This window comes from Petromyzon marinus, chromosome 19, assembly GCF_048934315.1.
Source record: "Petromyzon marinus isolate PM22_M1 ecotype Great Lakes invasive population chromosome 19, UKy_Petmar_22M1.pri1.0, whole genome shotgun sequence".
Taxonomy (NCBI): domain Eukaryota; kingdom Metazoa; phylum Chordata; class Hyperoartia; order Petromyzontiformes; family Petromyzontidae; genus Petromyzon; species Petromyzon marinus.
The window spans coordinates 4767813-4788495 of NC_133685.1; the positions used below are offsets into that span (position 1 = coordinate 4767813).

General features: G+C 50.8%; 1 protein-coding gene across 50 annotated transcripts in view; it reads right to left on the bottom strand.

Moving 5' to 3' along the window:
• TTN (titin) overlaps positions 1-20683 on the bottom strand; it is a 355181-nt gene that overhangs the window by 69156 nt on the left and 265342 nt on the right. For all 50 annotated transcript variants that reach the window (XM_076067945.1, XM_076067951.1, XM_076067944.1 and 47 more), the window contains 19 exons: positions 20172-20474; positions 19381-19689; positions 18315-18596; positions 17097-17396; positions 16250-16543; positions 12712-15678; positions 11731-12051; positions 10915-11199; positions 10057-10356; positions 9249-9421; positions 8137-8266; positions 7375-7650; positions 6709-7008; positions 5874-6176; positions 4946-5245; positions 3740-4027; positions 2542-2838; positions 1542-1844; positions 828-1133 (listed from right to left, as the gene is read on the bottom strand). In XM_076067945.1, coding sequence (XP_075924060.1) covers positions 828-1133; positions 1542-1844; positions 2542-2838; positions 3740-4027; positions 4946-5245; positions 5874-6176; positions 6709-7008; positions 7375-7650; positions 8137-8266; positions 9249-9421; positions 10057-10356; positions 10915-11199; positions 11731-12051; positions 12712-15678; positions 16250-16543; positions 17097-17396; positions 18315-18596; positions 19381-19689; positions 20172-20474 — 8037 coding nt within the window. The remainder of the gene's footprint in view (positions 1-827; positions 1134-1541; positions 1845-2541; positions 2839-3739; positions 4028-4945; positions 5246-5873; positions 6177-6708; positions 7009-7374; positions 7651-8136; positions 8267-9248; positions 9422-10056; positions 10357-10914; positions 11200-11730; positions 12052-12711; positions 15679-16249; positions 16544-17096; positions 17397-18314; positions 18597-19380; positions 19690-20171; positions 20475-20683) is intronic.

A 20683-nucleotide genomic window follows, 5' to 3' on the forward strand; every position in this document is an offset into this window, starting at 1 on the left:
GACAGAAAAGATATCTTTCAATTGTTGGACTATGTGAGTTTAACACGTAGGCCTATGTGCCGTGTCCTTTCTCAAAGATGTTGGTCATCATGGTCTTTCATTTACCTCTCTGTCCATGAGATTACACAACAACTTTTAATGAGACACTACCAGATGTGGCAAATTACTCAAATTGCTCATGTTCTTATTTCGCTATCTTTCCCGGCTTCTCGTGGTACCTATCATTTCCCCAGTCAAAGCACGTTTCCATTCAGGCTCTTGTTTTCTCATTTCATGCCCAAGAAATATGACTTGCCTGTCTCTCAAAATGTTTTGTTTGTATCTGCTATTGGCAACACACTTACATTACTCACTTTGTCTGCCCAATGAAATATTTAACATCCTTCCGATTTCGCATTCATAAAATGGTGGTGAAAACACATACAGTACGAGGGGAGGAATTATACTCAAATGTGAATGTTGCAATAAAACAAGTAAGTGGTTCCCTAACTGTTGGACCGCAGCCCTTATTCGAACTTAGAAGAACACCCCTCCTCCCTCCCCCTTACAGCGAGCGGTATGCATGCACAAATTGACACCCCCCTCCCCCAGCTCTTTGATCACATCAGACGATTTTTTAATCACCATTCAATTCACTAATTGATAATATCACCTCCTCGCCATCCCATTTGTGGTCCCCTGCACTTCTGCCCGCTTAGCAGAATCTCGCTCACTCCGCCAGCCGAGACGTGCTGGAAGAGGTTTCGGAACCAGCACATACACTAACGCCCAACCTCCCTGGGGTAATATTCGCTGTCCTGAGCAACAACGAAAAAGCAAACGCTTACTCAGGATGTCCTTGGCCGTATGTTTATCGGGAACCTCGCTGGGTTCACTGACGCCGATCTTGTTGACGGCGGTGATGCGGAAATTGTAGTCCGAGCCCTCCAACAGATTTGTGACGACGAATTTCGTCTCATGCAGGTTTTTCGCGATGTTGCACTTTATCCAGACGTCGGTTTCGGCGCGCTTGTACTCGACGACGTAGCCCAGGATGGGGCTGCCTCCGTCGTACGCTGGCTTGCTCCAGGTGAGCGACACGGTGCTGCGTGTGGTGTCCACCGCCTTGGGGAAGCCCGGCGGGCCGGGTGGATCTGTAAGTTCAGCAAACACAACCGTCGGCGTGCGCTCAAAGGTGTACGCGGAAAAGGCTCGGTCGAACGGTGTACGTTGCACACAGTCTGCTATGTTCAACGGCCATTACCGCAAATCAGAACGCCCGTCGCTTTGCTTGTTGCTCAATTCCCAAGCATTGGTTTGGCCACGTACGGTGCGAAAGAAGCTCAGCGAACATACGTACACACTTTTCCCACGTTACCATAAAATTGCGCAATTCAAGAAATGCATTAACTCTTGTCTATTGCAACTTCAATGGTGCTGTTTGTTGCTGACTGCTTGATGCACTGAACCCCTGGGGCCCGGCCTGTTAGTTTACATTTAAAAACTGCATTTGTTTTAATTGCGTGCATAATTTAATAGGAAAAGCAAAAAACGTGACTTACACAGTGGATCCATGGCAATGGCGGGTTTAGATGGCTCGCTGGGTTTTCCGGGGCCAGCCTTGTTGAAGGCGATGACCCTGAACTCGTACTCTGCGCCCTCCAGAAGTTGGCTGGCCTTGAGCGTTCTATCCATGACCTGCTGGCGGTTCACCTTGGACCAGTTCACCGTCTTGGTCTCTCGCTTCTCGAGGATGTAGCCCGTGATGGGCGTGCCACCGTCGTCGGCAGGCGCTTTCCAGCTCACGCTCATGTGGTCCTTCGTGACGTTGCTGATGATCGGAGGATCACACTGTCCTGGCACATCTGGAGTGGCAACACGTTCAAATATTGATAGGAGCATTGACGAGTCAAAAGTAATCATTGCATCTGTAACCTACCGGGCTCCTCATCCTGGTCGGCAAATGTTCTAATACGACCAAATCACTCTGAATGTGCCTGCTCTCATTGGAGATCCAAAGCTAAAGGGGCATGAAATCTGAGTGGTGCTTGGATCCGTTCCCAGTGGTGCATAACAGATGCTGTAGACATGAGGCTGTGGACTGCGGTGGGCAAGAGATTTCAGTATGGCATTCTCCCTAGTCCACATACAGATCGCATTGATTTGGGTCTGTCTGTGGACTGGATCCATGTGCTTCTCCCCTCGTATGCAGGCGTTTCCTTCGTGCAATCCAGTTTCCTCAAAATGCTGAGCACTTTGAGTAGCTGAGATATGTATCCCGTCTCAACCGTACGAGTGTCGTGCCGGAGTCTAGCGAGGGTTAGACGCCGTAGCGGCTCACCCTGTGCTGCGCACAAAGGTTCACACAGAAACTTGCCTGCAAGCTGGGATGAGTTTACCACTTGGGGGGGGGGGGGGCGGGGTGGGGCGGGGGTGATATTGCTACAGCAGCATCTAAACCCGATAAAGTAAACTGCAAGCAAATTATCAATTTGTCGACCGTGGCCACCGCGACCGCGCGTGCACGTGACACCCGGGTGCGTGCGCGCAGCCGTTTCTTACCGTAGGGATTCTTGGCTATGACGGAGATGGTGTGGGCCGATTCTCCCACGCCGTATTTGTTCTCGGCAGTGATGCGGAACTGGTACTCATGGCCCTCGATGAGCTTCTGAACGCCGCAGGACGTGTACTGCAGGTTGGCCGTGACCTGGGCCCAGTTGGGCCGGCTAGTCTCGCGCTTGTCCACAATGTAGTTGGTGATTTCCGAGCCGCCGTCCTCGAGTGGCGGTTCCCAACTGAGCGTGACGCGATCGCTGAACACGTTGCCGATCTTCACGTTGATCGGTGGTCCCGGTTTGTCTAAGATGCGGAAAGAAAAAATAACGAAAATGTGCACGTTACTATGGTATGTGCGTTGAACTTATTTCGCACTGCACGTAGCCAGCCGCGCTAATCGGAGGTGTGGGGGAAGGACAACAAACTGAACGTCAAAAGCAGTTTTAAAGAAATTAGTTTTCAATCTAGATTTAAAAGCGTATAGCTCCAGTGGCTTCCTAATGTCAGAAAGGAAGAACGTTCCGGACGGCCGTAGAAGCACATGTGGAAGCGTGCGATGCAATGACTGTAATTCTAGTGTTATGTTAATCTGTAATCTCCCCCCCCCCCCAATGTTATTTTAATTAACCTTCTCTTGAGAAAATTATACACTTGGAAAACTTGAAGAGCAGTGCGACTGCTGTGCTGCTGAACAACCAACAGAGGGAGATTGTCACAGACTGAGCTCTGAAACTTCCCTTAAGAGACCTTCTTTAAGCGACCTTTATAGAGAGCGCAGCCCCGCAAATGACAAATCTCCGTTGCGTGAAAGACTCAGATTTCACTAATCCTTACAGCCAAACTGAGTCAAACATCACAAAATGTAATGTGGAGTTTCCGGCAATTACCGGTGATTGGTCTGAGATCACAAGTTGTCGACACTTGAGAGTGTTATTGATCCCCACGGATGGCTGCTCAGTATTCGAATCCAGGACTTTAGCGGTTACCAGCTCAGTGCTCTGCCCTCTGAGCCCACCTGGCCACCGATTAGGCTTATGCATTTTTGTTATATCAACACGACAAATCGGTTAAGTGTCAATAACTGCACGTGGATGTCCCTCGCTCTATATGTTGAACGTCCTTTTCGCACCGGTACGTAGCCAACCGTGCTAACGAGAGTCGCTAACATATCACGTCGTGATTACATATGTGATGTTATTCTTACCTAGAACCTTCAGCTTAATGTTGGCAAATTTGCTTCCGCTCGCATTCTCGGCGATGATGGTGTACTCTCCGGACTGCGACCGGGTCACGCTGAACAGCTCCAACGCGGTGTGATTTCTGACTGTCGAGATCTTGATGCCTTCCGCGGCTTTCACTTCCAAGGTCTCTTTCTTCCACGTGATGGTGGGTTTCGGCTTGCCGAACACGGTGCCCGCCAGGGAGACGTTGGCACCAGCCTTGACGGTGATCAGAGACTTCATGGACACGTCCAGTTCAATGCGAGGTGGCACTGCGGTCAACATAAAATTTGTAAAAAAAAAATTGTTTTATATGTGTGTAATAGCTGTTTCAGGTGGTTATATTGCAGCTGCAGTACAATACCACATTTTATTTTACAAGTTACGAATATCTTATCTTAGCATCATTCATATAGCGCCTTATCCAAGGCGGTTTTACACAGAATTAACAACGGTACAATGGGATGTAATAGTGGAGATGAGGTGGATGAAACAGATGAGAGGAAGCGATGGGGGCAAATCTGTGATGATGCGGGAATTCTGTGAAAGTGAGATTGATGGCAAGAAATGATGATGAATAGATTGCAAGAAATGGGGAATGAGTGAAAGCGATGTAATGAGAATACGAAGAGGGAAATTAGCGGTGACGGTTATGTGGGGGAGATTAAGGGGTCTTGGAGTGAGCTAGGGAAAGTAAGTGAGTTTTAAGTGCGGAGCGGAAAATAGTGAGCAAAGGTGACTGTTTCATGTGGAGGGGGAAGTTTGTTCCAGTGAACAAGTGCAAGAAGTGAAAAATAGCGAAAGCGTAGATTGAGTGCAAGGAGGAGGAGAAACAGAGAGAGATACAGCAAAGATTGAGAACGTAGAGGGTGAGAAGGCTTCACGTAGGAAGATACAAGTGTGGTAAGATACGGTGGGGCAAGACCATGAAGCGTTTTGTAGATACAAAATACCGAACACGCTTTTCGCCGTTCAAAAACATTATCAGTGCAGAAATTACTCAATTGTTAATCAGCTTTGACCGAATACTGTAAATCTGTATATGAGACTGAGGCTTCGGGCAATGTCCCTTCTCTCTACCCTGCCCGAAACTCTATAATTTCCCAATGATGGCGTCTGCGAAGCACCACTGCCAGCCAAATTGCGTCGAGCTCGGAAACAGGTTGAGCTCGTGCCGCTGTCACGCTCACCGTTCTCCTCCATGACGGTGATGGCATCGGAGGGCTCGGAGGGCCTGCTCGTGTTGATGGCAGTCTTGGCGATCACGCGGAACTCGTACTGCTTGCCCTCTTCCAGCTCAACCGCCGTGTACTCTTCCTTGGGCACGCTCTGAGCGGCCGTGTTGCAGCGCGTCCACTTCTCCGAGGGGAGCTTCCGCATCTCGACGTAGTAGCCGGTCAGTCGGCTGCCACCGTCGTGCTTGGGCCGAGTCCAGATCAGCGACACGGTCGACTTTGTGACGTCAATCACCTCCGGCTTGCCTGGTGGATCTGAAAATATAAAAAAAAAACAAAAAAGACATTGGAACAAAACAAAAAAACGTTAGCGACGACTTCTTCGCAAAGAAGATCCTGGCATGTGGATATGATATGTTTTTAAGTGATGTCCGACGTTTCGCTGAATGTGCTGGGGAGCTTCTTCACGTCATGCTGAAGAGCACGCGGTGCAAATGGAAAAACTCATCGGAGTTTGCGCTATATGGCATAGCCACGAAAACCTACGCGGTAGATCAGCAAGCAGGTCAAAATAAAAATTGAAATAACTTTATTCACATCGCTGACAATATCAGAATCTTTAGTTTATACGGAGGAATGCGATGAGCTATGAAGCTCTTTTTTTCACAGGTGTCCAGTAGGGGCGGGTCAGGCAGTTACAACAACAAACAATACAAAAATATGACAGGAGTGCAAAGTATAGGAAAAGTTAATCAAATCACAAAAAAAGATACAAATTAAACGAAACAATTTTTACTTCACCAAGTATGATCTTCTTTTTCAGAAGCGACCTGGCCACAAATGACAGCTCAACGAAGTGGCTTATCACACGGACATTTATAGCAGCCAAATAACATTAATAAAACAATAACATCCCGCGTGACTGTCCGTTGGCAACGCTTACCAACTGGCATCCTGGCTGTGATGTATTCGGTCGGCTTGCTGGGCTTGCTGGCACCAGCTTTGTTGAGGGCGATCACCCGGAAGGAATACTCGAGACCCTCCACGAGGCCTCCGCACGGGTACTCGGTGGTTCGCACGGACGAGTCGTTGGCCTTCACCCAGAGGAGGCTGTTCCTCTCCTTCTTCTCAAGGATGTAGCCGGAGATTGGGCTGCCACCATCCGTCGCCGGGCGCTCCCATGCAATGAACATGCACTCCTTGCCCACCTTGGTGATGTGAGTATTCCTTGGTTCGCTTGGGACATCTTTTTGTGGGGAAATGTCGACCAAAGTTTTGAATTAGGAGCAAGGTGGGGCGGGGGGGGAAGGCAAAACAAATCCAGATGATTTAAAAATATGAAGAAACACGTTCATCAATAACGCTGTGTTACAGAGGGACAATATATAAAATAAGCAACATGGTTTTGGAAATGGCTCTCATATGTGCTACATAGAAGGGCCGTTACCCAAAACGTCGTCTATGAAATGTTTTGCTCTTTATGGCAGTATCATTAATGCGTGTGAATTGTCCCCATTGTGCTTCCGCATCAATGTCAATACAGTATCACGTTATTATCAATCACCGTGGACTTTTCAGCGACCCTTTAACGGCCCCATTCTATCTTCCGCCTGGTTTCCGAGTGACACTGAGCTTGACTCCGTGCCTCAAAGAGCCGCGGTCACTTGAGTCCGCGAACTAACCGAGTGCGCCGCGCGTTGCATTCGAATTATTTGTAACGGCATTTAATTGTTCGCTCGATGTACACCCGTCACGGCTGAGCACGGAACGGCGCTTACCGAACTGATGCTTGGCGACCATTTTGTCGGAGGTCAGCGGGTCCGAGATCCCGTAGCGATTTTCTGCGCGCACGCGGAACGTGTACTCGTTGTTGGCGATCAGCTTGCCGATGCGGCAAGAGGTCTTCGTGACGGCGGAGGCGACGGTCACCCAATCGCCGCGGCTCGTGTCGCAGCGCTCCACCACGTAGTTGGTGATGCCGCTGCCACCGTCCTCCCTCGGGATGTTCCAGGACATGGTGCAGGCGTCTGCGTCGATGTCCGAGAACTCCATGGGGCCTTCTGGGGGCCCGGGGATATCTGCGTACCGAAGCAAACGGGAGAGACGCTTCATCGGCTGCAATGTGCACGGAAAAAGAAAGAGCCATGGGCTACGCCTGCCGGGAGTTTCTGAATCAGTTCCCAGTCCAACATGCGAAACGTCGGACGTCGTGCAGGTCGACGCACGGTGCAAGCCCCGATAATGCACCGGAGAGATGCACAGCACAACTGTCGCGTTAAGTTGGTCATCCAGGTGAGAACTCAAAGAGACCAGACAGGAAACGTCTCTAATTGGCAACAGTGACCTTGAGTAATGGTGGAAACCTGTGCAGTATTAATAATAATAATAATGAAGATAAAACACACACACACATTCATAACATCGCGCAATTGAAGCTTGCTCACCCATGATGACGACGCGGATAATGCTGCTCGTCGTGCCACTCGAGTTCTCCGCAGTGAGGCTGTAGTAGCCGCTGTCTTTGCGCGTCACGTCCTTGATGATGAGCACGGACAGGTTCTGCCCCTTGTGCACGGCCAGCCGGCTCGACACCATCACCTGCTCGTCACCGCGCTTCCACACGCACTGGGGCACCGGCTTGCCGTAGACGCCGGCCTCGATGCGGAGCTTCTTGCCGGCCTTCTCCGTGATCACGTCGCCCATCACGATGCGTGGAGGCACTGAGGAATGTGATCAGACGGGCGGCTTGGTTAGCAGTAGACAATGTAACGGTTTACCCACCCCCCCCAATGCCCCCCAAGGTAAAGGTACGGCCATGTGATTGCTTGCTCACGCCACCCGCTGACAAAACGGCCCTCCACCAGAGGGAAGCTGTATTTGGCCTACTCTTCCACACTGGCCAGACGTCTTTAAAGAGGTGGGTGTACCGAGACGTTTCACCACGACACGCGATTTTCAGGTCAACCGACCGTGGTGTATCATAGTTTGTATATAATTGCGTAGAATTTTCACAAATCCCAATTGAACGTCGCACACAATTTCACCCACGTTTTGTGAATACGTGTATATAATACATTATACATAAAACACATCAACAGTTGACTTGATAGATCGTCGCATGTCCGTGAATGTGCAATGCTGTGTATTCGCGTGAATTGGGTTGATGATGAAAAACCACGGCGACTGCAAGGCCGTTTGACACTTACGCAGCTGTTCCTTGACTTCTATGAAGTTGTCGGTCTCCCTCGGCAAACCGCAGCCAACAGAGTTCCTTGCTGCAACTCTGAACCTGTACCTCTGCAGTTCTTTGAGTCCACTAACTGAGATGCTCAGATCCTACGGGGAGAGTGACGGTACAACAAAAACAAACGCGGTTCATTCCAGTACCCTCGGCAAAGTGTAAACATTTATTCACGGCAAACCAGTGTAGAGTTTGCTTGTTTGAATAAATACTGCTGCATAATGGCAACCGCAGAGAAGACGTGAGACCAAACGGTGGGGGATACAGTTTGGCCAGATCTTGGAAGGTCAGAGTGCAACAGCTACGGAAACTGGCGGAGGGCAGGAAGCGCCGGTGAGGAGTGGTGTGGCATCATCAGCGGCTCAGGGCCACATGAACGACTCGGTAGCACAAGACTGAAAAGGCCAATCGGCTTCCTTTTGTACTTATTTACTTATCACACTTGACATGCGTCACAGTGCCACATGGTGAGTTTACATACAATGCTTTGTGGATCACTGTTCCTCAATAAAATAGCACCATCATTTTGCCCGATGTTTGATCAGGTTGTTGCTCCGCATTATGTATGTATGCATGTAGAACTTCTTTCGCACCGTACGCAGTCAACCGTGCTAATCGGACGTTTCGCCCCACGTTGATGGGAGCTTCTGCGGCAACTGAATTGCTTCCAGCACGTGGAGCGAGCCGTCAGGGAGATGTGGTGATGAACAGCACACGGTACGACCCCAAAACACATAGGAGAGCTCATTGCACACAAAGTGCTCGCTACAAATGAACCACGATACATTGCTGATCTCATCAACGAGGACAAACCGTCACGCTAACTCTGGTCATCCTCACCGCGGCTTTTGGCTAGCCATCGAACAAAGACGATCACGCTTTCAGATGCGCTTTTAAATCCTGATTTGAAAACTAATTTCTTGAGAATTGCTTTTTGTGTTTAGTTTGTTGTCCTTCCCCTGCACCTCCGATAAGCACGGTCGGCTACATACAGTGCCAAGAATAAGTTCAACAGATACACGGAGTACAGAGAAGGATAACCGCATAAACCTACACAACAGCACTGTGCCTGCGTACCTTGATGACGGTGTATTGGTTCCATTCATTCTCAGGAGCGCCTTCCTTCTGGTACTCGATGACGTATCCATCAATCTTGGCTCCACCGTCGCGCAGAGGAGGTAGCCACACCAGGTTAACGGCGGTCTTCATCGTTTCAATCACCTCCACCTTCTTCGGAGGATCAGGTTCACCTTTGAAAGATCACAAGCAACAGGTGTTAGTCTCGTTGATGCAATATTACTACAGATAAAAAAAAACCTTTCAATTGTCGAATATCTATAGCAGTTATAAACTAATGAAGCACTTTAAGCACATAGATTCAATGGTGTGTGTATACACACACACATATTAACCACTTTACGTTCGCATACATGTGCGTACGTCATATATGACCATGTTATTTAAATTCTATAAATCAGGTATGAAGAGATACTTGTTGCCTCAATGGGCTTTCAACCAGCGAACAAACAACGACTTCACCCACTGCTAGGCGGAGGTCAGGCAGTAAGAGATTGACCGACCCAATGGTCGACTCGTTTTTCCACCCTCTGGGGTTGGCAAAATGACCAAAAGATGGTTAGCCTCTTCCACTCAGTGGGAAGCTACGAGTGCTTGCCATTCGGAGATCCTTGTCCATTCCATAGAATGCGGAAGTTCCACCACTGTCTACAGACTGCCAACGAGAGACGAGCTATGTAGTGACAAAATGAGTTCCTGACCTGCCTGTGCATTATCCCTTCACACGTGCATTGATTGTTCTCCCATAGACAGGTGTACGCTATCGCCGTCCTGCAAAACGTGCGGCGATCGCGAACGAGAGACTCACTGAGCGGAATCGATGCCAGGACGGGCTTGGCGGTCTCCCGGGGGACACCCACTCCATACTCGTTGACGGCCCTCACGCGGAAGCAGTACTCGCAGCCTTGGCAGAGGTTGGGGACCTTGAAGCTGGTCTTCTTCAGGTCGCTCGTGACGGTGGCCCAGGACTTGCGGTCCACCTCGCGCTTCTCCACGACGTAGTGCGTGACGTCGCTGCCGCCGTCGTTCTCGGGCGGCGACCAGGAGAGTTGCGCCGACACTTCGTTGACATCGGAAACGTCGATCACCGAGACGGGTCCGGGCGTGTCTGTCGGGTGGTTCGGAGGGCGAGACAGTTTCAATTGACCGTGCCCATGATGAGCTAAGGAATGTATTGTCGAGACTCGTATTTTTATTTTTTTACCTTTCTTACTTACACCATTAAAAGTTATTTTTCCACCAAACTATGTCAAACAAATGCAACTTGTTTGGACAAAATACATCGTGTAACAAGTGAATAAACACGAGTATACAGGTCAGCACATCGAGATGTTATTGTTTGCAATTGAACGAGAGGAGAGTTTGGTTCAGTGGAGTGGGATGATAGCAGCAGCGAGGATGAAGTGGGGATGCGGAGGCATGGATGAAAGAAGCAACGGCAAAGAGGATTGACAGCGGAGGTGGAAGGCTCTGACTTGGGTGGGTGTACGATTTAAAGACCGTCGACGGTGCAAGATGACAACTGAGACAGCGGCAGCTATTAGTGGCAGGTGATTCGATAGGTAAGCGTTGGGGGAAGACACGACGGATGTAGATGTTCATCTGGGTCAGCATGGAGTCCGGCATGGGGGGAAGCGTGGGAGATGAACGGGGAGGGCTCCCTTACCGAGTACTCTGACGTTGACGAATATGGCCTTCTCTCCGGCGGGGTTGGTGAGCGTGAGCGAGTACTTTCCGGAGTCGTCGCGCGTGGTGTCGGTGATGACCAGGAAAGCCATGGTGTCGACCAAGTCCACCTGGCCCTTGCGCACCACGTTGTCGATGCCTATGCGGCGCCACTGCACTTTGGGCATGGGGCGCCCGCGGATGGTGGCGAAGAGTCGGATGGGACAGCCCGCCCGCACGGTCAGGGTCTTGCGCAAACTGCCGTCGAGGTCGATCTCCGGCGGTTCTGCAGCATTGCCAAAGTCGCGTCGAAAGTTAGCGTCAGGAAAGTTCTGCATTGTTATTTAGCGATGTCATTAAAGGCGTGCCATCGTAATATAATTTTTACTTCGATGTTCGTGGTAATAATATGGGCCGCCCCCATATGTATGTATGTAGAACTTCTTTCGCACCGTACGTAGCCAACCGTCTCTAATCAGAGGTGCGTGGGGAAGGACAACAAACTAAATACTAAAATCAGTTCTAAAGAAATGAGTTTTCAATCTAGATTTAAAAGTGCATAGCTCCAGTGGCCTTCTAATATCGGAAGGAAGAGCGTTCCATACGGCCGCAGAAGCGCATCTGAAAGCAGCGCGATGCGGTGACCACCATCTTTGTTCGGTGGCCAGACAAAAGCCGCTACGAGGATGACCGAGTTCGCGTGATGGTGGTTTATGCTCCTTGACAAGATCAGCAAGATGCTGTGGATCACATCGGCAAGCATATTGTGGTTCAAGAGTTATTGTGGTGTCAAAGAAAGGTATCGTGGTTCATTTACCAAGGATCTCTTTGGGCGTGACGGCTTCCCTGAGATCGGCAGGGCGGCCCAGGCCGACCTGGTTCTGTGCCGACACGCGGAACTCATACTCGAGCTTATCGTCAAGGCTCGTCACTGTGTACTGCGTCAGGATTAGCTGCGAGGCGACGTTGCAGCGCTTCCAGTTCTCGTCAGGGGCCATCTTCTCATCCTTGGGCCGCATCTCGACCACGTAGCCGATGATGGGCGCACCACCGTCGTAGGCTGGCTTGGTCCAGCCCAGCATGACGGAGCTGCGAGTGCTGTCAACCACCTTCAGTCCGATCGGTGGACCTGGGGGCTCTGAAATGGCAAGCATAGCGATAGTCACGATGTACGGTGCCAACTTCGCTAATCAGAGGTGCGGGGGGAGGACAACCAACTAAACACAATAAGCAGTAGTTTTAAATAAATGAGTTGTAACATACGCGAGAGTGCATTTTCATGAAGGTTATGACCGCGGCAATGTTCGAGAATGTTTTATTTTAACTTAACTCTTGATTATCCGCGGTGTTTGGAAGGGGGTTCTCATAATAAACACACGAAGAATGAAAAACATGCATATTAAACAAATTAAACTATGAAAATGTAGATTGTGTCCTATGATTGTATTGCTCCTTAAAGCAAAATGTTAACTTGCCCACATGTTCGTGCGCTCACGTGTGCACCGAGCCAAGATGCACCATTAGTAGTGAGCAGCTAATAATTAAACCAGCATGCGCGTAAAGACATTTCATTCAATTTTGACAAGCATGGTGAACCCACAACCTGGATAATCCAACCATGGATCATCAAGAGTTAACTGCATTGGTATTTCACAAATATTAATAATCTAACACACCAACTTTAATCACTTATATTTTTAATTAAGCAGTTATTATAATGTCAGCATAAATATAAATATGTATGGTCCGCATGGAATATAAAAATGTGCTGTTTTGTTGTGAATGAGTCGGTCCTCACCTATTGGATCTTTCGCAATCGTGGGCCGGGAAGGACCGCTTGGGTCACCAAGGCCAACGGCATTCTCGGCTTTCACACGGAACTGGTATTCGTATCCAGGGGTGAGGTTGGCCACCTTGCACCTTCTCTCTGGGATCGGGCTCTTGGTCACGGCAACCCAGCGGATAGACCTCTTCTCTTTGCGCTCCAGGATGTAGCCGGTGATGGTCTTTCCACCATCGATAGCCGGTGGGTTCCACACCACGGTCATTTCCTCCTTGCTGACCTTCGTCACCTCCGGTGGATCCGGCGGTCCTGGGCGGTCGTACTGAGACTTGGCCACGATGGGCTTGGTCTCCACCGGCGGTCCAGTGCCCATCTTGTTTTCTGGGCGCACTCTAAAGATGTACTCGTTGCCCTCGATGAGGCGCGTCACGTTCCAGTAGGTGGCCACGCAGTTGGCGGTTACCGTGGACCAGACCATTCGCTTGCTCTCACATTTCTCCACGATGTAGTTTTGAATCTCACAGCCACCGTTGTCTTTGGGCTCCTCCCAGGCAACTGTGCACCGGTCGACGGAGATGTGGCTGATCTTGAGGTTGTTTACAGGACCGGGCTTGTCCAGGACCTCCACAGTGGCGTATCCAGTGAAAGAGCCGGCAGCGTTGGTTGCAGTGACAACGTATTTACCACTATCATTGCGTTCAGATTTTATGACCGCAAACTTGGTATAGTCAGAGTAGGTTTCGATTTTGACCCTCGTGAGTCTGGTAAGGTCACTCGCATCTCGGTCCTTTACCCATGTGATTTCTGGCTTTGGCTTTCCTCTTACTCCAGCTTCAATCCTGATGGTCTCACCAGCTTTGACGATCAATGTTCCTGAAAGCTTCAACTCCAGGACAGGTTTCTGCAAGTCTTCCTTGACTATAATATTATCAGTCTTCACCCAATCACTTTCTCCACCTTCATTCTTGGCTTGAACTCTAAACTGGTACGTCTGGTTCTCGATGCACTTTTCAACGATGAACGAAGTTTCTTTGATGCTGCCTTTGTGCACCCTCTCCCATTCGGTGGAGTCCTTGAGTTTCCTCTCCAAATTGTAAGAGATGTTCGGGCTGCCACCATCAAAGTCCGGCTTCCTCCACTTCAGACTGACAAATGTCTTTCCTGTGTCCAACACGTGGAAGTTTTCGGGTTCTCCCGGCTTTTCAATTGGATCGATAGCAATAATGGGACACCTGGTCTCGATAGTTGGGCCTGGCCCAATCTTGTTCTCTGCGCAGACGCGGAAGAAGTATTCTTTGTGCTCAATAAGCGGCGCTTTCACGAGCCTCTTTGTGGCCTCAGAGGTCACCACATTCCACCCTCTTTTGTTGGGTTCACGGCATTCCACGATGTAGTTTGTGATTTCGGTTCCGCCATTGTCTTCTGGGTTCTCCCAGTTGACCACACAAGACTCTTTGGTGACGTACGAAATCCTCAAGTTGTTGCAGGGTCCCGGCCGGTCAAGAACATTCACTTTAATGGCTGCGGTCACCGTGCCACTGCTGTTCTTTGCTGTGATTGTGTACTTGCCAAAGTCGCTCCTGACGGCCTCCTTTGTGACCAGCTCCACGACGGGGAAGTTGCTGGTGATCTGGGTGCGCTTGTCTTCATTGACGGTCTTGCCCTCCTTGGCCCAGGTGATCGTCGGATCCGGTCTGCCCTTGACCCGACCGGACAGGCGGATCACCTGGCCGACGCGCACGTTGTAGGTGTCACGACAGGTGAGGTCCAGGTCGATTTCTGGGGGCTGCAGGATATCCTTGGCGATCACCGGGTCGGGCACCTCCCTCGGTTCGCCTTCGCCCACCACGTTGGCGGCCCTGACGCGGAATCTGTACTCGTTGCCCTCGATGAGGCCAGGCACCGTGTAAGCGCAATGCCTGATGAGGTCGTCCCTGTTGATCTTGTCCCACTGAGCAGAGGTGCCCTTCTGGCATTCCACAACGTAGCCAAGAACAGCGCTGCCTCCGTCTCTGTTGGGCTTCGTCCAGACGAGGTCGACGCTTTCGCGAGACATGTCCTTGACCTTCGGATTAATTGGAGGACCAGGAGGTGAGATGGGTCTGCTTGCCTTAAACGGATCAGACAGAGGAGAGGGCTTACTCAAGCCAGCCATGTTCTCTGCAAACACCCTGTATTCATATTCGTTGCCTTCGTACAGCCCGAGCGCCCTGTACCTCAGATCCAGTACCGGCGTCTTGTTGACACGCACCCACTTGCCTGACTTCTCCCTGCGCTCAACAATGTAACCGTTGATGGGACTTCCTCCGTCTGACTTGGGCACGGACCAGCTCACGGTCATGCCGTTCTCGGTGATGTCGGTGACGTGAGGCTTTCCTGGTGGGTCTGGAACGTCGAACATGTGCTTGGCCACCGTTGGTTCTGAGATGAGAGGCTCTCCAATGCCGATCTTGTTCTCGGCGCGTATTCTGAAGACGTACTCGGTCCCCTTGACCAAACGGGGAATCTTGAGCTTCGTGCTTGTGCCGCTGGAGCTGACAACGCCCCAGTGCTCCTTCTTGGTCTCTTTCTTCTCAATAATGTAATTCATGACGGCGCTTCCTCCGTCATCCTTTGGAGGACGCCACGATATCACCATGTGCTCCGGGGTGATCTCGAGGATGTGGACGGGCCCGACCGGTGGGCCTGGCACGTCGAGCACGGTGATGTGCATCGCCACCGTCTTGCTTCCAGCGACGTTCGTCACGGTCAAGAGATACTCGCCAGTGTCTTTCCTGGTGCAAGCGTTGATGCTGAGCACAGTCATGTTGTCGACCGTGTCGATGGCGATGCGGTACTCGGACTTGAGCTCCATGCTGTCGAACACCCACTTTGGCACGGGAACTGGGATGCCGCGCATGAATGCCGGAACTCTGATGTTTGTACCGGCCTTCACCACCAAGCCTTCGATGAGCTTCACGTCAACTTCGACAGAAGGCGCCACTGAAATGAACGAACGAACAAACGAAATTATTAAATGTATCGGAGTTAAAAGAAGACATAATTCAGCCCGTAAAACATGCGATGCTGCTCGTATGCTCCAATACGTTAAAAACCGTTCCAGGGTTTGTCTGTTTATACAAAAGCCCCGGGAATGCATTGATAAAGTAGGGTCATAGGCACATAAACTACAACATATTTTTGCATGGTAAAAACAGTCACTTGTCTACACAATTATTACCTTGCAGACCGTAAGGGGTATTTTGACCCTACTTGACGAAGCTGGTCAGTGTGGGTTGTTGGAGGTGGGACTGAGGGCGGGGAATGCAGAATTGGATCTGGCCGTACCGTGGTCTACTTCCCACGGCGCCTTATGGCACCTGTATTTTGCACATGGTGACCACCCATCCAAGACGGCATCCAGGCTCAACCCTACTTAGCTTCCAAGATCTGACTAAAGCTTGGGTTACGTTCCGGGGCGATTAAAGTCAAAGGGCCTTGTGTTTAACCGTTCGCGTTGATACCAAAAAAAAGAAACGCTCGGGGAAACGCCGTTGCAAACCGAGGCACGTACTTAGCCTCTCTTGGCAGAGCACCGGCAGCGTCGTGTCCGGCCTTCCCAACCCAGCGATGTTCTGTGCCCGCACGCGGAACTTGTAGACCTTTCCATCCGTGAGGCCCGTGACGGTGCACTCGGGGATGGTGACCGTCTTGAACGGTGTCCAGTCCACAGCGATCTCCTCCTGGTACTCCACCACGAAGCCCGTGATCTCGGCCCCGCCGTCCCTGTCGGGCCAGTTCCACTGCAGCGACACCTGCGTCTTGTCCACGTCCGTCGGGTGCAGGTTCTTCGGAGGCCCCGGCGGGACTGTGCGATGAAGAGCAGACGAGGTTTGACAAAAGCCACACCTTAACGTCAATCACAGTTCTGGTCTAAGCAATGGCACGCTTACGTAACTCTGACAGGGGAAAGGAGAATGAACAGTTCTGATAGGAGGACACTTTGGATAAGTCAATCTAGCAGACTTGGGACTGGTTGTGGCCTTTCGAATAAAACAAACACGTTTATTTTCACAAAACTCATAATCGTCAACGTATTGTGATTTTGATTTAAAGCTTTCGTGACTGCAGGGATTCATATTCTTGGTTCTTTCGGTAAAGTCACATAGAAGGGAAACAATAAAATAAGAAAAATATATTTTTGGTTCTTTCGGTAAAGTCACGTACTGGTAAAAATATAATGTTTTATATTTTTATTATTTTATTGTTTCCCTTCTACGTGACTTTACCGAAAGAACCAAGAATATGTATTGTGATTTGCCATGATCAGGGCGGATCGGGGGTGCGAATGCCGAAACGTTTATTCGGAGACTGTAATCTACACGACTGTGCTGGTGCCATGCCCTAAGAGGAACACTTACAGATGGGGTTGATGGCCTTAGTGGGTTTCGTGGTCTCGGTGTACTCGCTGCGGCCGAACTGGTTCTCGGCTGCGACGCGGAAGAGGTACTGGTTTCCCTCCATCAGGTGCTTGGCCATGATGCTGAGCTTCTTGGAGGAGGTGGAGATGGGCACCCACTTGAAGGAGGACACCTCGCGCTTCTCGATGATGTAGTTCTCGATGACGGCGCCCCCGTTGTCCTCGGGCTCCTTCCAGGTCAGGTAGCACGAGTCGCTCCTCACCTCACTCACCTGGAGATTGCGTGGCGGCCCAGGTTTGTCTGTTATGATGAAGAGACAGCGTAGCGGGCAACGCAAAGTTAGGGGAGGTCACTCAGGATCCCATGACTCCGACACCTGTATATTTGCTCTCCCCATGGTTACTACGTAGCTCCGTGGGCTTTACCTGGTGAAATAAAAAAATATATTACTAGGCGTAAATAGTACTCATCTGGAGAGTAAAAGGTGACAAGGTCAGCACAGGCTGTAGCATCTTTGAAGGGGATAATTGCTGAACCCCGCTACGCCTGACGAACCTAGAGACGTTAGGGGTGGAGGAACTCCATGGCCTATGGAGGACCCCCCGCCCATGACTTAATTTCACACAACCCCGTCGCCGCATGAGCCCCTTGCCACTTAGAAACGGCCCACAAAACGATGTTTAACCGTCACTGCGTGCATATAAGCTGCGCTAACCGTGTACTGGGGTGAATATTTGCGACCTGGCCACACCGCGATTTGAAAGATAGTGCGCTCAGTCACTTCTGATGCTGGAAGTGGCCTCCAACGGTGACTTTTTTCCGGAAGTGTCTGAAAATTGTATCCGTAAGAAAAAGGTTCCCCACCACTCCCGCAATGCGGCCTGCTTTTCAGGTAGACCTGGGGTCGATGAAGGTGGCAATAGCAGCAGCGACGCTCGGTGAAATAAAACTCACGATCAAATTGCGATGGCAAAAAGAAAAGAAAAAAAACATAACTTGGAACGAAACACAACTACGGTTGCGATCGACTCCAACTCTGCCTCCAGGTTTGTGGATCGCGGACTTGTGCCGCTGCCGCCACGTCGCACGTACGCAGGTTGAAATCGTTTGGCGCCGCGTGTAGCCAACCGTGCTCACCGGAGGTAACGGGCGGGGAAGGAAGGATAACGAAGTGAACGCGAGAAAAAAGGCAGCCCGCCCGCCGGATTCGGCGCTCACCGAGGACGTTGACGATCACGCTCGCCGCCTTCTTGCCGGCGGCGTTCTCGGCGGTGAGCGTGTACTGCCCGCCGTCGGTGCGCCGCGACTCGCTGATGTAGAGGCGCGTGCCCACGGGCGACACCTCAAGGTCGGCGCGAGCCGGCACGTCCTTGTCGCCCTTCAGCCAGGTGATGGCCGGGAAAGGCATGCCCTTGACGACGGCGCTGAGCGTGAGCGGCGATCCCGCGCGGACGTTGCACTCGCGGGCCATGTTGGCGTCCAGGAAGAGCTCCGGGGGTTCTGGAGAGGGTCGACGGATACGAGCGCGGAAGCGTTGTCACGCAGCATCGTGAAACTATACATTCGGACGTCCAATGTGTGCTGCCAGATGCAATGTAAAATGGATTATTTTTGTAGCCTGTTATTTTTTGGTTTGTTTGTATTCCCCACAATAATCTTGCATGATATCAATATTGAGCCATCAGCCTCAAGTCATAATAAAAAAACATGTTTAAATTAAAATCTCCATTAAGACTTTACACAGTGAGAGAATGATCTCAAAATATGGTGTTAACATTTTGCTTCCTTAAAATGAAAGGTTTTTGGGTTAGATTGCTTAAATATAAATGTGTGGTTAAACCCTCCACCACCCGACACAGACAATTAGTAAAGTTTGTCACATGTATTAACGACATTTATATTTACGCGAATTAACCCAAAAACCTCTATTTTGGATATTGGTCGCGAAAGCCTCCGTATAAAATGTTGCTTCCTGGTGAGGTGCGTGAACATCGCCACGAGGGAGACAAAGGCGGCCGGGTGTGGTGCTGGCCACCCACCCCCCCCCGATGTGCTGTGCCGGCCTTCGTAGGTGCTCGCTAACAGCACTTGCCCCAGCAATCTGTTAAGGCTATATAAAGTGATCTCTGTCTTTCACTCACCACCACATGCGTACAATCCATTAATGGACAGATGCAACACTCTCTGAACAACCCTGTACATTTTCAAACACGAGTGAAAACGCAGAAAATGGCAGCGGCCTGTGAGCGAGGCAGGGACAAATAAAAAGCCGCTCCGGCCTTACCCAGTCTGTCCTTGATGAGCACAGCTTCGGGAACGTTGGCCGGATCGGACTCCCCGGCCGCGTTGACGGCGTAGACGCGGAAGCGATACCTGGCGCCGTCGGTCAGGTTGATGATCCGGAAGTTGCACTCGGGGCAGGAGTCGGGGTTCAGGTTGGCCTTGGTCCACTCCTCGGCGTCCTCCAGCTTGTACTCCAGCAGGTAGCCCAGGATCTTGCCATTGCCGTCGTGCCGCGGAGGCTTCCAGACCAGGTCCGCGGAAGACTTGGTCTTGTCCGTCACTTCGGGGTTGATCGGCGGGCTTGGCTTGACTGTAATCGAAGTGGAACATGGTTTGTTACTTCGCTTTTGTGGGACTCGAAGTGAAGTGTGGGAAAGAGAAAAAAGAGAAAAGAAAACCCCATTAAAACTACATTTTTTTCTATTAAATCCTCAGCAGTCTGCTTTCAAAGAGATACGAAAATAACATCCGGCATCTGCATGGAGGTGCCATTTAATACCTGCTATATGTCGTACTTTTCTTAAGGTTAAAATAGCCTTCATTCAAATTCTGTAAAAAGCACGGTTATCCATTCAGGGTCTCGGTTACAGGACAACATCATCGACAAGACTCCCATCTTAAAAAAACGGGCAAAAACACACAAAACGCTTGGCAAATGCGCTCCATTTGCTGGCAACGGAGGCACAGGCGCATTTCTACACGGAAAACTCGCTGAGAACGAACGCGAATCGACAATCTGGCGCTGTGCACGCGCACATCGTCGGTGGCGCCATCGGCACCATCGGCGCTCACCGATAGGATCCTTGGCAAAGAACGGCCGCGACGGTGGGCTGGGATCTCCGATGCCGATCTCGTTCTCGGCCATGACGCGGAACTCGTACTCGCAGCCCTCCAGCAGGTCGGGCACACGGAACTGCGTGTCGGGGAAGATGGTCTGCCGCACGGCCCTGTTCCAGCGCGTCGACATCGTCTCCTTCTTCTCCAGGATGTAGTTGGTGATGGGCTTGCCCCCATCGCGCGGTCGGTTCCAAATCACCAATGCCGAGTCCTTGGTTATCTCCTTCACGACGGGCATGTCTGGAGCCTCGGGCACTCCTGTGGAGGATGAAACGCGTGAGCCACGAACTTTCGTTGGGGCGAAACTAATTCTGTGTCCGCACGCGTCGTCCGCGTTGTGCCTCGTGCACTTTTGCTACTCGGCGCGACGCCCCGCGCTTCGTTGGACGTGCCGGGAACTTCTTCAGGAACTGAATAAATTGAGCGGCTCGCACTCTTCCGCTCACTGCGGTTTCCCGCAGTAGATC